This window comes from Drosophila navojoa, chromosome 3, assembly GCF_054131105.1.
Source record: "Drosophila navojoa isolate 15081-1374.11 chromosome 3, UAZ_NAV_1.0, whole genome shotgun sequence".
Taxonomy (NCBI): domain Eukaryota; kingdom Metazoa; phylum Arthropoda; class Insecta; order Diptera; family Drosophilidae; genus Drosophila; species Drosophila navojoa.
The window spans coordinates 4,329,434-4,343,683 of NC_142891.1; the positions used below are offsets into that span (position 1 = coordinate 4,329,434).

General features: G+C 36.7%; 1 protein-coding gene across 4 annotated transcripts in view; it reads left to right on the plus strand.

Annotated features, from left to right (window-relative positions):
- The window catches only part of Pvf3 (PDGF- and VEGF-related factor 3), a 76,715-nt gene that overhangs the window by 50,213 nt on the left and 12,252 nt on the right, over positions 1 to 14,250 (plus strand). For 2 of the 4 annotated variants that reach the window (XM_089258397.1, XM_089258396.1), the window contains exon 2: positions 723 to 764. The exons of the other annotated variants lie outside the window; for them this stretch is intronic. In XM_089258397.1, the coding sequence (XP_089114523.1) occupies positions 723 to 764 (42 nt within the window). The remainder of the gene's footprint in view (positions 1 to 722; positions 765 to 14,250) is intronic. 4 annotated transcript variants of the gene reach the window in all.

Here is a 14,250-nt window from a genome sequence, read left to right on the forward strand (position 1 = left end):
TGAATTGGGAAGGCTGTCAAATATATTAATAACAGTCTCATCATGTTTTATGACAACTATTTATTCCTGACTTATTAGATCATTTCATCACAAGTCTTTGCTGTCTCACTCTATCCTCCATATATAAATTGTATGCACTATGTCCATATCTTATCAATCTATTCTCCACTTGTAACTCATCTCTTAATTTATGTAAATCTTGATATGAAACTTTTCTAGAAGAACATGAATTCTAATAACCAGATTCGTTGCCCTTAAAACGCAAACTCTCTTAATGATTTCATATAGAATATGCTTATTCTATTTTACAAACTTTTCAGCAAATTTCATTTGAGAGTTGCTGCAACTGAACTTGAATTTCATTTCCATCTGACTTTGGCCTTTGCGGCGTGGCTTGTCTGTGCAACAATCTTCTAAGTGGATCACTTACCACTCATGGACGTTCTGGGTGGCATTTGCCAGCCCTGGCTGGCACTTCAAGATTAAGCACTTTACCAAGAACTTGCAATAATTGTTATGCCCAACTCTCTGACAGTTGGAGAAGGCCTAGGGGAGCGAATGCCCATATTCACCTAAAAAGTAGAAAATAACTTTGCCATGGCCTTTAACATCTCTAGACATTCCAACTAACAAGCCCTGTTCGTTCGCCTTTTGGCAACATTGTCTGAACTACAGCTGAAATAATTCTAATGCCTTTTTCAATTTTCTTTACTCTGTTGCAGGTAAGTGCAGCTGCGAAGTGCTTAGAAGACGCCAATGTGCATGTAAGTAAACAGTGAAGCATCTCTAGTGGAGAACCAACCAGCCAACCAACCAACCAGATGTGTTCTAGCTAGTCTGTGTGGTCTGCATTTGCCATTAGGTGAGCCACTCCTGACAACTGTTGGCACTTCCGCTGCCAAATGGCAAATAGCAATTGCTGCTGCCCGTCACTGTTCCGCTCTCCCTCTCTCGCTCTTCAGAGGTAGTTGAACCTCCAATGAACCCACACACTAAAAACTCTATAGCAACAACTACGACAACAATAAAGCGGCGTCTGTTTAACGATCGTGACCAATTTGTTGGTCAAATCAACATCGACATGAGCAAATATTTACATTATAGATCGTCTGGCTGGCTAGCTCAGTTCTGAGCCTCGCCACAAGCCCGCCACAGCCCGCCGCTGTCAGTCAACCCAAACAGACTCATGTGTTTGGCATATTCAATTGAGCATGCGAAAATGCACTGAGAGAAACTATAGAAAAAATATAACTAGTGTAAAAATAAAAAAATAAATAATATGACAATTTTTCACAGTCTTCAAATAGAAAAAATTTTGAAATAAATTTATTTAATTCCAAAGGTTCTGTAAATAAATTGAGCATTCGAAAATACACTGACAGAAAATATAGAAAAAATATAACTAGTGTAACTAAAAAAAAAGCAAAAAGTTTTATTTTTAAATTTAAAAATATTACAAAAAACTTTCAAATAGAAATAATATTGAAAAAAAAAAAATATTTAATTCCAAATATAAAATATGTTCAAAATTTAGTAATTTATATAATATATATGCTAATCAAACTCAAAGTAACTAAAATTTTATTTGATATAAATACTATTTCTATTATAAAATATTTCTATTAAAATAACCAAAATAAACAACTTTTCGCTCAGTGTATAGAGCAATTGCAATAAGATTTTCGCGGCTGCCCCACAAATGTGACGTGTCTTGATTTGTTTATAGGCAAATTTGATTCAGCGCCGTCTGGCAAATTAATTCGATATAAATTGTAGTTGCCCCTGCCCCCAACTCTGCCCCTACCCCTGCCTTAGCCATTGCCGTTGCGTTGGCTTAATTGAATTGTTAGCCAGAACTCTTGGCGTTGATTTGACTACGAATTTTGCGACTTTTGCCTTGGCGCTGAAACTTTATACAAATCTTCAACTAAAAAAAACCCTTTTGACCCACTTGCAAAGTAGCTGACCCCAAACAACAGCAACAACAGCACGAGCAGGAAAAGTACTTTGCTCCAAGTTTATGGCTTTCATTTGCCGTGCTTTCGTTTGCGTATTTGTTTTGCCTTTTCGTTGCGCAGTTGCCACAGAAAATGTGGAGAAAATGTTTATGTTCTGCTGTGGCAAATAACTGGAACAATGGCTAAGCTCAACTTGAAAGACAATTTATCTGCGGTCCACCAAAATCTTAGCCCAGCTTGTGGCACTGAAATAATGTGCCCTAACCACGATTGCCCAACAAGAGCTATAAAATATTTTGTACATTTACATAAAAAGATTTGCTTAAGCTTAAAATTGATGCAGAAATTATATTTAATTGAGAGTGTATTAAGAAGAGGAAATACAGGTAAAAAAATTTGTTTTGCATTTATTGTATTTACATAAAAATAAAGAAATATATACAATACATTTTATATAAAAACGGTAGATAAAATTTGCAGAAATTATAAAGATTTATTTCTATAATGTAGGCCTCTTTTTATGAACTTGTCCCTTATCAGGAACAAAAAATTGCATCATGTTTTGTTCAATATACTTCATATTATATAATATATTAATATCAACATATACAAAAATTTATAACATAAATCAAAATGGAAAGCAGGTACCTATTAAAAAAACATGAAATATTGCATAATGATAGAAAAAATGCGCATCAAGCCAGTTACATGCGTAATACCTGGTTATTATGTCTCGACATGCATATGAATATCACATCCGAATTGGATGGAATAACTCTCGATGCGCTACACAAATGAATGTTGAGCCGCACAGCTCGAGGCTAATAATAGCTTTAAAAATAAAAAATAAAATAAATAAATAAAAATTTGTATATTCCTCTCTATAAAAAATTGTATTATATTTTGTGCACAAATTGTTATTTTGTTGTTTTGTGCGGCGCAGCGTGAATTTATTTGGGCCGAAAGCAATTTGGCGTACTGTCAAACGCACTCGGATGACAAACGAAATGTGAAATGTCAACGGATTGCCATAAAGAGGGGGCGTTGCGGCCGTTAGATGAGTGGGCGTGCCCATTAAAAGAGACCATTAAATGCACACAGAAGCAGCAACAACAACAAAGGCATTTAAACGCTTGCAAACATGTTAAGCATCAGCGAAAATATTTGAACAAATATTTGCGGAACATGCACAAAACATGAAGCATGGCCAAAAGCACAAACGGACAGTCCCATAGACAAAGGACAAACGGACAGAATATACAAAAATTCAATTTACAGCCCACAATTGTTTTGATTGCATTTATTGTTCTTGCTCGCCTGCGAAAAGGGTATTCCCAAAGGGTATCTGACCATTTACTAAAACCCACACACAATTATTGAAATATTGCTGACATTTGCAATTTCAATGTGAATTTTCAATTTAATTTAATACAAACATTCGGCACAGCTGGATTAATTATTAAATGCAACTGCGAATTTAAATTCCTTTTTTATCGCTCACTTTTAAATCAAGTGCTGTCTCCTCTGATTATATAAAGCCCATGTATGCATATACACATACATGTTATATTAATTAACCGTACACTGTTTGCTTGGACAGCTTTTCAGAACTGTTCAGTGAACTGCAACGCACTGTAAAAATAAAAAATAAAATAAAATAAAATAAATTGCAAACGCAAATGAAAATTAAATTCATTTCCCACTCAGTAAATCAAGTCAAAATGTTCGATTTTAATAAAATATATATCACTATTAAAATATTCATTTATGTTGTATTTATCTATTTATGACCAACTAAAATGCATATCATATTTTGAAATAATATAGAATTCATAGCTGCCTCTGATACCAAGCATCAAAAAATACAACAATTTTAATTACAAATTTATGCGTCAATTCATTTTTTACAAGGAATATTGCACACGAATATTATTGAGGATAAAATGACATGATTTTACTAAAGAAATAATAAAAAATAAAAAAATAAATAAATATATAAAAACCTGAATATGAATAAGGAAAAAAATGCAAATTAAAAAAAAATAATAATAATAAAAAAAAAATAAATAAAAATTAATATTACGAAAAGTAAAGAAATAAAAATAAAATAGAATAAACTAATTAAAATAAAAGAAATAATTAAAAATATGTAAAAAAATAATAATAAAATAATAATAAAAAATAAAAATAAAAAAAAATATATATATATAAATAAAAAAAAAAATTACAAATATACTCTTCAACCAACTATAGAAGCATATATTGATTAAATATTAATGATTAGACTTAAGCAAACATTGTATAAATAATAACTTACTAAATGTATATATAGTATTTAATCTTAAATATGAATTAAACATTTAAAAGCAAACCAAATGCTATAGAAAGGCCACTCACAGTTTTTAAACTCTTAAATTTATAATTGAATGAGAAACTCTAATGAAGGCAGCGGATAATTATGGAGTGTGAGTTTTTAGGTTTGCCTTAATTTGAAATTAATCTCATATCAAAAGACCTCACAAGGACTGCGAGAGAGAGAGAGAGAGAGAGAGCGTTGATGTAATTGAGCTGCACATAGGAAATGAAATTGCTTTGTTAACAAAAACATGAAATGCAATTCCTATTACACGTGGGGATATTGTGATGCCTCAAGGAATCTTTACACCCCGTACAGAATCTAATGAGATGTGCACACAAGCTACCTGCGGAGCGAGTAGCCTTGAATTGTGGAAGAGTCGGAGTCGGAGTTCTCTGTTGATTAGACTCCATTAGAGGCGGCAACAACAATGGAAATACAACAGGAGCTGAGGCTTAGCAATTGAAGGGGGAACATAGGCAGAGAGAGGAGGGGGTGGGGGGCTGCTCATAGATACGCTTAACTGTAAGCGCATTCATTGAACTGGGTAAACAACAGCCAAAGGGTAGCAGCATGTACCTACGAACAACAATTTGAATCGCAGACAAACAAAGTTCAAAGTGCAGTTGCCTGGGGGGGCTTAGCAGAGGCTGCACTTGTTTCCAGAGTGGGTTTAATGCACGATAACACAGAACGGGAATGGGAGTGGGAAGGGGAATGGGAATGGAAATGGAAATGGAAATACTTGAAATACACGACGTGATAAGCTGGGCAACTCGAGTGGCTAATGAAGCGTGTGGCTTTGTCGCAGTTGACAAGGGCCTTCAATTAGCCATCAGAGAATTCAGAAAGCCAACGCAACATGCCATGCCGAAGATACATTGGCTTATAAAGTTTGTTTTTCCTGATTTTTAATTAAATTGCAATCAGTAAAGACAGAAGCGGCGTTCGAACAACTTTTCAACTTGTTAAACTATGCAGACAGACAAACAGAACCAGGCGCCAGCTGTACTTAATCGAACTGATAAAAGGGGCGTGGCAGGGCTCACCCAAGAGAACCGAAAACAAAAAAAAAAAAAAAAAACAACAAAATACGTAAGCCAATGAACCCAAAGTTTCAGATTGATGGAAGAGAGAAATTCTTAAGAAATTCTTGAGAAGTTCAAATCAACATTAACTAAAGCGAAATGTTCCCGAACGTCGGCTCTTAAAGGCGAGCATCATTTATTTAACGCAACGCAGGCAGCGACGTCATCTATCATATCGATAAGCGACGTTCAAGGAAATGACAAGAAATTAAATAAAAACACGAAAATCAATAAATTGCATCGCCTCCAAGCCCAAGGTAAAGGCAAAAGGCAAAGGCGAGGGCGAGGACGAACTGCCCCCAAAGCAGCCGCTGCCATCTGAAAATCTCTGTAAACTGTCATTAAATATGCATATGAATATACACACATATATCGAATATATATGTATGTATATATATCGGATATGTAAAGGATGTATATTGCACGTGATGGCAGCAGACAGATATGCAAATCGCCTTTCAGGCTGCATAAGAAGTAATGGCCAATGGGATGTGGCACAAAAAGTTGCATAATTTATGCTTTCGATATGCTTCACATTTAATGAGCTCTTATGGGTGTTCAAGTGTACGTATACCCTGGAATTTTCTTTCCACTTGTTGGACAGAGTATACTCATGCATTAAATCGATATAAAAATCGATAACTAAATCAAGCAACATTCTAATTAAAATAAAAAAAAAATAAAAAATGAAAAAAGTAATATTCATAATATATGAAAAATATATATTACTAAATTTTATTAAATATTTTGAATGTACCACAATTTATTGCGACATTATAAATATCGATAAATACATATCATTATAAATAACTATTATTGTACATCCAGAGTATATAGCATTTATAAAATATAGATTAGGCTTATAGGAACATACGCTTTGAATTTAAAGAAAAATCTATAACGATAGATAGATAGTAATCGATATCGTTATATAGTCGAAGCGTACTTTCCTGTTTGCCTTTAAAAAAAAAAGTTTTGCAACACTTTTTTAAATATTTGAAGTGCACTTGCTGCTCGCTTCTGCTCGCTTTACGCAATTCACAACACTTGGCGCTCTCATTAAAAATTGCGTTTGAAAAGAAATGTGTTTATATTGGATGGCGGGAGTACCCTTATGCAGCCAAAGCAGCAGCAGCAGCAGCAGCCAACTCGAGGAATTTATTTATTTTCAATCAATGTACGCCTCGCCTTCCCCTTATAGCTTGGTCTTTAACATGGCTTGCAGCATGGCCGGCAACTTTTGTCGTTTGCCCACAGAGCGCGTGCCACTGGAATATTTATGAGCTGTGTCCATCCATTGGCCACTGCTTTGGCCCCGGCTGGAGCACTGTAGGTAAAATCAACGTTGACCCAGTTGGCCGTGGCAAGGACGGAAGCCGGCTGGCCTCGTGGCTCGACTCGCTGCAAGTGAAAGTCAAGAAATTAATTTTCCCAGCAACTCATTAATATTAAGTGCAAAAGCCCAAAAAGGCAATCAGACTTGCACATAATGAGACGCAGCCCATTCCAGCAATCGCTCGTTGACGCTCCGCGCTTTAATTCCTGCAACATTTGTGACAAAAACATTAAAAGGAGAGCCGGACCCGACCCAAGCCGCACCTGAACCTGAACCTGAATCCCAAATTGAGATCCCAACTCAGTTCCTGCTCAAATGGCGTTTCGATTTCCGTTTCCGCTGCGTTTTCCATTTACGCTAAATTGTTGCCCCGAAACTCTTTGGCGCGCACGCCTCCTGCTCGCAGCGCAAATGTGATTTATGGCACGAAATTACAGCTGCTAAAAAAGCTAAAACGAAAAACAAGAAAAAATAGATATAATAAATATTTGTTGTGCAGCAAACCGTTGACTGTAAGTCGAAATAGTTATGCTCTAGAAAGATATGAGATATGAGAAAGAGAATCGAGATATGTATGTGTATATAGTAAGATGTGAATATTAATCAAGATTTGTGTATATATTATGATATTAATAAGGAAGAAAGGCTATAGATATTTTTCTTTATTATGGCTGCTATCTCTTTTCTAAATAACCAGCAAGGAATCAAGGTCTGTTCCAAATTTGGTATTACATTTTATAGACTAATTATTAAAAGTATCACTTGAAATTGTCAACCAAAATTTATATAACATTATTTTTTTTAACTGTTAAAAAATCCGCTTGTCAATCATACTATATATTTTAAATATAACTAGCCAACAAATTGCAAGCTGAGTATGTCCAAAAGTGCTGTGAAATATTCAAAAGTTATCGATATCAAAATAACGGTATCTCGCTAAAATTCGTTGACTTACTTTATAGCTACTTTTAGCTTAGTTCCTCTGGCCCAATCTCTCTCTTTCGCTCGCCCTTTCTCTTTCTCTCTCTCTCTCTCTCTCTCTCTCTCTCTCTCTCTCTCTCTCTCTCTCTCTGTCTTGCTCTGCCTCGTTTTTTACGACGAAACAACGTCGGATTTCCGCTCGAATCGATAGCTGTAAATTTATGACCAGTGTTGCCATACTAAATGAATTTATGGCAAACGCTTAGCGCTCTGCCAAAGAATTCTGGGCGCTAAGGCGGAGCCTTTGGTTGCATTTTGCAAAATATGCGTAACTTTTTGGCTGCTGCAGCTGTATGTGTGTGGGTGTACATGTGTGTATGTGTGTTGTTGGCTGCGCCCGCAGCAACAAGCCCGCAAAAAGTTGGCAACACTGAAAATTCATTTCGGTTTTTGGGGCTTGGCTTGGCTTTTTTCGCTATCTCCCTCTAGTCCACACTATAACTCTGACTGTCTCCCTCTCTCTCTCACTTATTCTCTCTTTTGTGTTTTTTCCTGTTGTGCTCGGCAAAAAGTTTTTGCGGTTTGTGTATTTCGCCTAAAAGCAGGCTTTGAAACTTTGCATAAAACGCGCTGCAGCTCAGCCTCGAATCCGTACCGTACGGTCAGCCCAGCTGCATACATATTATTTATTTTTGTCTATTTCTATTTACATTGTTTTTTTTTTTTTTTTTTGTGCTATTTTTGAGTCGTTCATAAATTTGACACTTTTGGCTTTTAGTTGCTGCTGCCACATGCCACATGCCGCATGCCACACACCAGTTGCCAGTTGCCAGTTGGCAAGCATTTTGAACCCGCTTTCTGTCTCTCTGTCTCCAAGTCTTTATCTATGCAAAAGTAAACTTTTGGCTCTCGTTGCGGTTTTTTGAATTGCAAACCAGTTGAGCGAATTATAAACTCAGCTGCGGAGTTATAATGCAAACTGGAGCCAAGATGCTCACAATTGAGCATCACATAAATTAGCCCAGAATGTTCTTCTGCTCTTCTTCTCTCCGGCTCTGCTTGCGGTCTGCTGCTAAACTAAAAGCTAAATAATGAGAGCAGCAAAGTTTTCATATTAATTTATATATTCGCGTTAGTTGGATACATAAGTTCTTACAATGTCCAGAGTGCTTGGGCGGATGTAATCCTTATCGCAGGACTTGTTAGATTTATGGCGGAAAAGTTTCAAATGCAATAAAGAAAGATATTTAATTAATCTGAGCTGTGTAGAAAAGTCTGCAAAAATAGTACAGCTTAGCTAATTAGATGGTATTCATAAACATGAGAGAGGCTGAGCAATGTCTGACAACCTGAGCATAAATTTGTGTAAATATTTTTCTTGGTTACCTATCAAATTATAAGAATCATGGTAAATAGGAGCCGTAAGGATTGTAAGTTTTTAATTTAAGAAATGTCCAGACGAAATACAGAAGTCATTCTCATTATTCTTTGAAAACAGAAACAACTGTGAGTGCTTCAGTAGGGAGAACCTGACTAATAAAATCTCGTACTTCATATAATGAAAAATTCGTTGAATCTTTTCAATCTCTGTGTTCTATGTTTAATGAGATTGACAGACTAACATCGTGTTGATAAAGACCGTAAATAGTTTATGATGGCTGCTCCGTCTCGTTCTGCTTGCTAATAAACAAAATAATTTACTATATCTTGTTTACTTTCTTAACTCTTGTTAAGGATTTTAGTTAATCTAGATAGCTTAATAATTATATAAACAATATAAAATAAATAAATATAAGAAGTATCTATGTATATTCACATAAAATGATATTAGTTATATAATACTCTAAAAAATATTCAACGTTTCAACAATCTGTACGCATAAATTATTGAGTATATTTGCTGAGCACATTCATACTCCATTACTCTCTGCGCTCTAAAACTTTGTCCCTCATTCAATTACAGCAAGAATCAAGGAGCTACGCTCTGTGGCATGAAAGCTGCTCAAAATTTAATCCCGTGACAGGCAGCTCAGCTATCAGCTGCTTATCCCTGATGAGTTATGACAGAGTCCAGCTGAAGCAGAAGTGAAAGCAGAGGCAGCAGTAAAAACCCAAGTAGAAGCAGGAGGTGAAGCAGCAGCAGAAGCTGCCCTCCAGCTCTATTCTAATCATAAATTGCAAAGGCGAAAATCAACTCAGCAGGACTCTTTGACTACGAATTTAATTGTGGAGGAATGCAGCTGCTGCTGCTGCTGCACATCTGTTGATGACACTTCCGCTTGGTTGCAAGCAAAATTGATCACCTTTTTGAAGAAGCAGCTGCTTCAACTTGACTCACTTTATTTCCAATTGGAGGCGAGGAAGATTGCTCCCTCTCTCTCTCTCTCTCCCGCTCTCTGCCTGTCTGTCTGTCGCCTGTTTGCTGAGTTCCGTTGCAGCTTTCATCAAAGTTCAGCGAGTGCTTATTAAAAACGTCAGACACTTTGCTCTCGTGCTGCTCTCGACTGTTGCCCAAGAAGACAGGCGGCCACGCCCTCTCCACTGGCCCCCTCTCAGTCAACTTGTCTGTCTGTCCGTCTGGCTGTCTCGTCATATTCGCGGCATCAAGTGGCAAATGCCCGTCAAGTTGATAGTTCCAGCTTTTATTTATTAGTTGCAGCGCGTCAGCTGCAGCAACAGTTGCTGACAGCGACAGCAATAATAGAAAGAGATGGGCAGAGATAAAAAGAGATAGAAAGAAAGAGAGAGAGAGAGACAGAGAGAGAGAGTTGTTTATTTTATTGGACTCCTCGTGCTTCCTTACTAAATTGCCATCGCAATTTTTGGTTTGTTGTTTGCCTCGTTTGTCACTTTACCGTTTTGGCAGCCGCATCCGCATTCGCATTTCCATTTGCGACTGTGCAGCCTGCAACACGTTTAGCCAAGTTTCCGCTTTTTTGTTGCCTGCTTTGCGGCGCTTTCTCTTCTCGTTTTCTTCGCTTCGCTCGCCTTATTTGTCTGCTTTGCATGGGAATTGCGCATACGCCACGTCCAGCAATTGCAATTTTTTTTATTATTTATGAGAGCGGAAAAAATGCAAAAGTTAATGTCAGATAGCGACAGAAGCATAGGGCAAAGAACAGTTGCCAAAGCTCGAACTGGAACTAGAACTGGATCAAAAAGTTGCAACCAGAAAAATGGGAGTAGAGTTTCATTTTCTTTTTTTTTTGCCAGCAAACTCTGAATGCAACTTATGATTTGAATAAAATATATTCAGTTAGATTAAAAAATAAAATAAAAATAATTTCAAGATTAAAATAAAAAACATAAAAAATATATATATAAAAATTCGTTGAACGAAAAATCAAATAAACGAATACTTTAACAGTTTTTTAGTAATAATTATTAAAAATAAATTTTGATCAAAAATATATGGAATAAGAGAAGTAGAAAGAAAACAAGTTATGGCATTCAATATAAACTGAACTTAGTTAGTTCACTCAGTAAAAGCCCAGAAAGCAAATTGGGAATTGAGATAACTTCTTGATAGTTCTTCAAACAGCCAGCACTTTATTTGCTGTCTTCTGTTTATTTTCTCAGACAGTTTATGCTTGAATATTAGTCCATTGAGTTTCATTATAAATATATACAAATTCTCGATTGAAGTTAGATAAATTCTTCAGCAAAGTTTTGCACTCAATATATACATATATGTATGTATGTCTGTGTGTGTGTGTGGAATGCAACTACTGCAAGCATTTGCCACAAATTGCTCTCGTTATTATTATTGTTTACTCACTCAGAATGTGCTGCATCAAATTCAACCTCCAGCAACCCCAAGTCAGCCCCTTTGATAACTTTTAGCCAAGCCCCCGTTCAGACCCAGAAGTTGAGACCTCGTTACCTGTTTGCTAGATGCGTTTTGCAATGCATATAAATTTTATTTGTTCAACTTTATAATGGCAATGAAGTTGATGTTGCCACTAAACTATGTTCTATATGGGAAAGAGAAGAGACGAGCGACCAAGCGAGCGAAAGAGAGAGAGAGAGAGAGATAGCGTCAAAGACATGTATAAAAGTTTGCAGCGTAAAAGTTGATTGTTAGCAAAAAGTTTTTCTTTTGAGGTAACGCATAAATTTGTATTATTTATTGTTGCTTGTTAGAGGGCCACTGTGGTTCACATAGTGGTGCGCTCTGTGTGTGCTCCCAGTGGGTGGCTTCAAAATATCCGGCTGCCCTTTTGGAAAACGCTTTTGTGGCATTTGATTTGCCCGCATTCATAAAGCATACATTGTTTATGCTCTGCCATATTGACAGCAAAATATTGCATACATAACTCCCAAGGCACAATTTGATTGACATTTCAAATTACAGTACTCTTTGTTTATAAATTCTCTGCATTCACGATATAATATTGAATGATTTTTACATTTTTTGGCAAGGGAATTCTAATACCTGTTCACAAGCATTTAATTAAAAGTTTATTTACATTAAATTTATCCAAAATTTTCAATAGGTACAGCAGTGAAGTTGGCTGCGCCGGCTAGCTGAGCGCCATTGTTAAGTTGGCTGCACTTGTTTAGGGACATGCTGTTGAGGATGCTCTGTTTGGCATAGTTTTCTTACGCATTATCATTATCTTGGCTTTATTTTCAAAGCAGCTTAGTTTGTATGCATTGCAAAAATAGCAATTTATATTCTCGTATTTTATATACGAAAAAACTTGAATGCTGAAGCTTAGACTGCTTAGACTACATGCAGGTAATCCCTATCTATATGCTGCTTCTCAGCAGGGCTGCTGTTTTTACCTAAATTAAGCTGTAGCACGTAACGTAAAATGAAACTGACATAAAAATATGTTGTGTAAAATAAATTCATTTTCATAATATTCACTGCCTTAGATCTGAACATAATTCTAGGAAAGTCTGCAATAAAATTTATCTGACCAAAAATTAATTTCAAGAGTTTATTAAGAGCCATATTGAGATATATTCCAGGATGTAAAATATAGAATTAAATTATTAAAAATTTAATTGAATGGCAAAAATAACAACTATCGACTTTTCTGAAAAATATGATTTTAAACGGATTCAAAGATTAAATAACTGATTTCTTGAAGAACTAGTTCAATTTGGCAATGAAGCTTACTTTTGAATGACTTGCAAACTTAAATATATTTACAGCTCTTGCCTGAAAACCTAGCGTAGTTGTTTGTCGAGCCTTGTGCTGCATGCGTATGTATATAGCAAATATATACGTATGTATGTATATAGGGCTGTTGTAATTATTGTTGATTTTCTTGTTGTTGCAGTTGTTAATATTATTATTGCCATTGCCCAGCGGGACCCTTTGTACCACCTACACATGCACGTCACATTTTTAGCCTGCGGCATTTGAAACTTAATTATTGCGCATACGACACGTTCACACAGGCTTCCTCTCGCACACACACACACACACACACACACACAGAGTTGGCTGTCGGTATTTTATTTTATTTATGAGCTGTTTCAGCTTCGGCGCAAATTTCCCAAGTGCCTGATTGCCGACCTCAGATGTCTGGCTGACTTTAAAGAATGGTTGGCTTTTAAATTTTATCAGCTGTACGAATGAATTTTTAATGCAAACGTTGCAAACGGGCTTTGTGGCCGCTGCTGCTGCTGCTGCGGCTGTAGCTGTAGCTGTTGCTGCGTCTTTTGGCCATTGTCCTGCTGTCCGCCATCCGATCCAGTTACCACACACAGGGGATGCATTTGCATTGCGTCGTAATTCAAATCGAGGCTGTTGGGGCCAGCCGGGCAGGTACATATCTCTGCCAAAGAGTTTCAAAATACAGCTGTGTGTTTATCTTGGCACTCCCACACCTTCTGCACTCACTCGCTCTCTCTCTCTCTCTCTCTCTCTCTCTCTCTCTCTCTCTCTCTCTCTCTCTCTCTCTCTCTCGCTTTCTAATCTAAATTGCTGACAAAAGCAACAGCAGCCGCATTAGCGCCTGCCCCTGGCAAACCCTTTGTCAAAGCTCAGCCTGCATTACAGCTAAACTTCTGTCTCACTCTCCCTCTCTCTCACTCTCTCTCTTAAATGTAGTTAGGCGCACCTTCATTATCAGCTGCTGGCCCCGTGCGACTAACGAGCCGCTCAATTTAATCAGCCTTTGTGCCATAGAACGAGAGGGAAAGTCACGAAGAGAGAGAGTAAAAGAGAGAGAGAGAGAGAGAGAGAGATGGCCATTGAATGTCTGCTAATCAATGCTACACAGATTACAGCCCTGCCCAGTCAGTCCAGTCACTGTGAGATATTTTGGCCAACATATATGCATTGCGTTAATTAAAGGAAATATATTCAACATAGTCTCTGATTATATATAATATATGGACGGACTGTGAATCAAATTGAATAGAATAATACAGACGCGCTTAGGAGTAATGAAAGGATTTATCTCACTCTCTTATCTCACAATCTCTTTGTCTTTATCTTCTTAATCATGTTTTATTTATACTTCTCTTTCTCCACTCTCCCTATTATGCTCCCTTCTGGTCTGTTTGTCAGCTTTTGCTTAGTATTCCCTCTGTCCTTCTCTTATCTACCTCTATCATTCTCTATCTCTAAGTC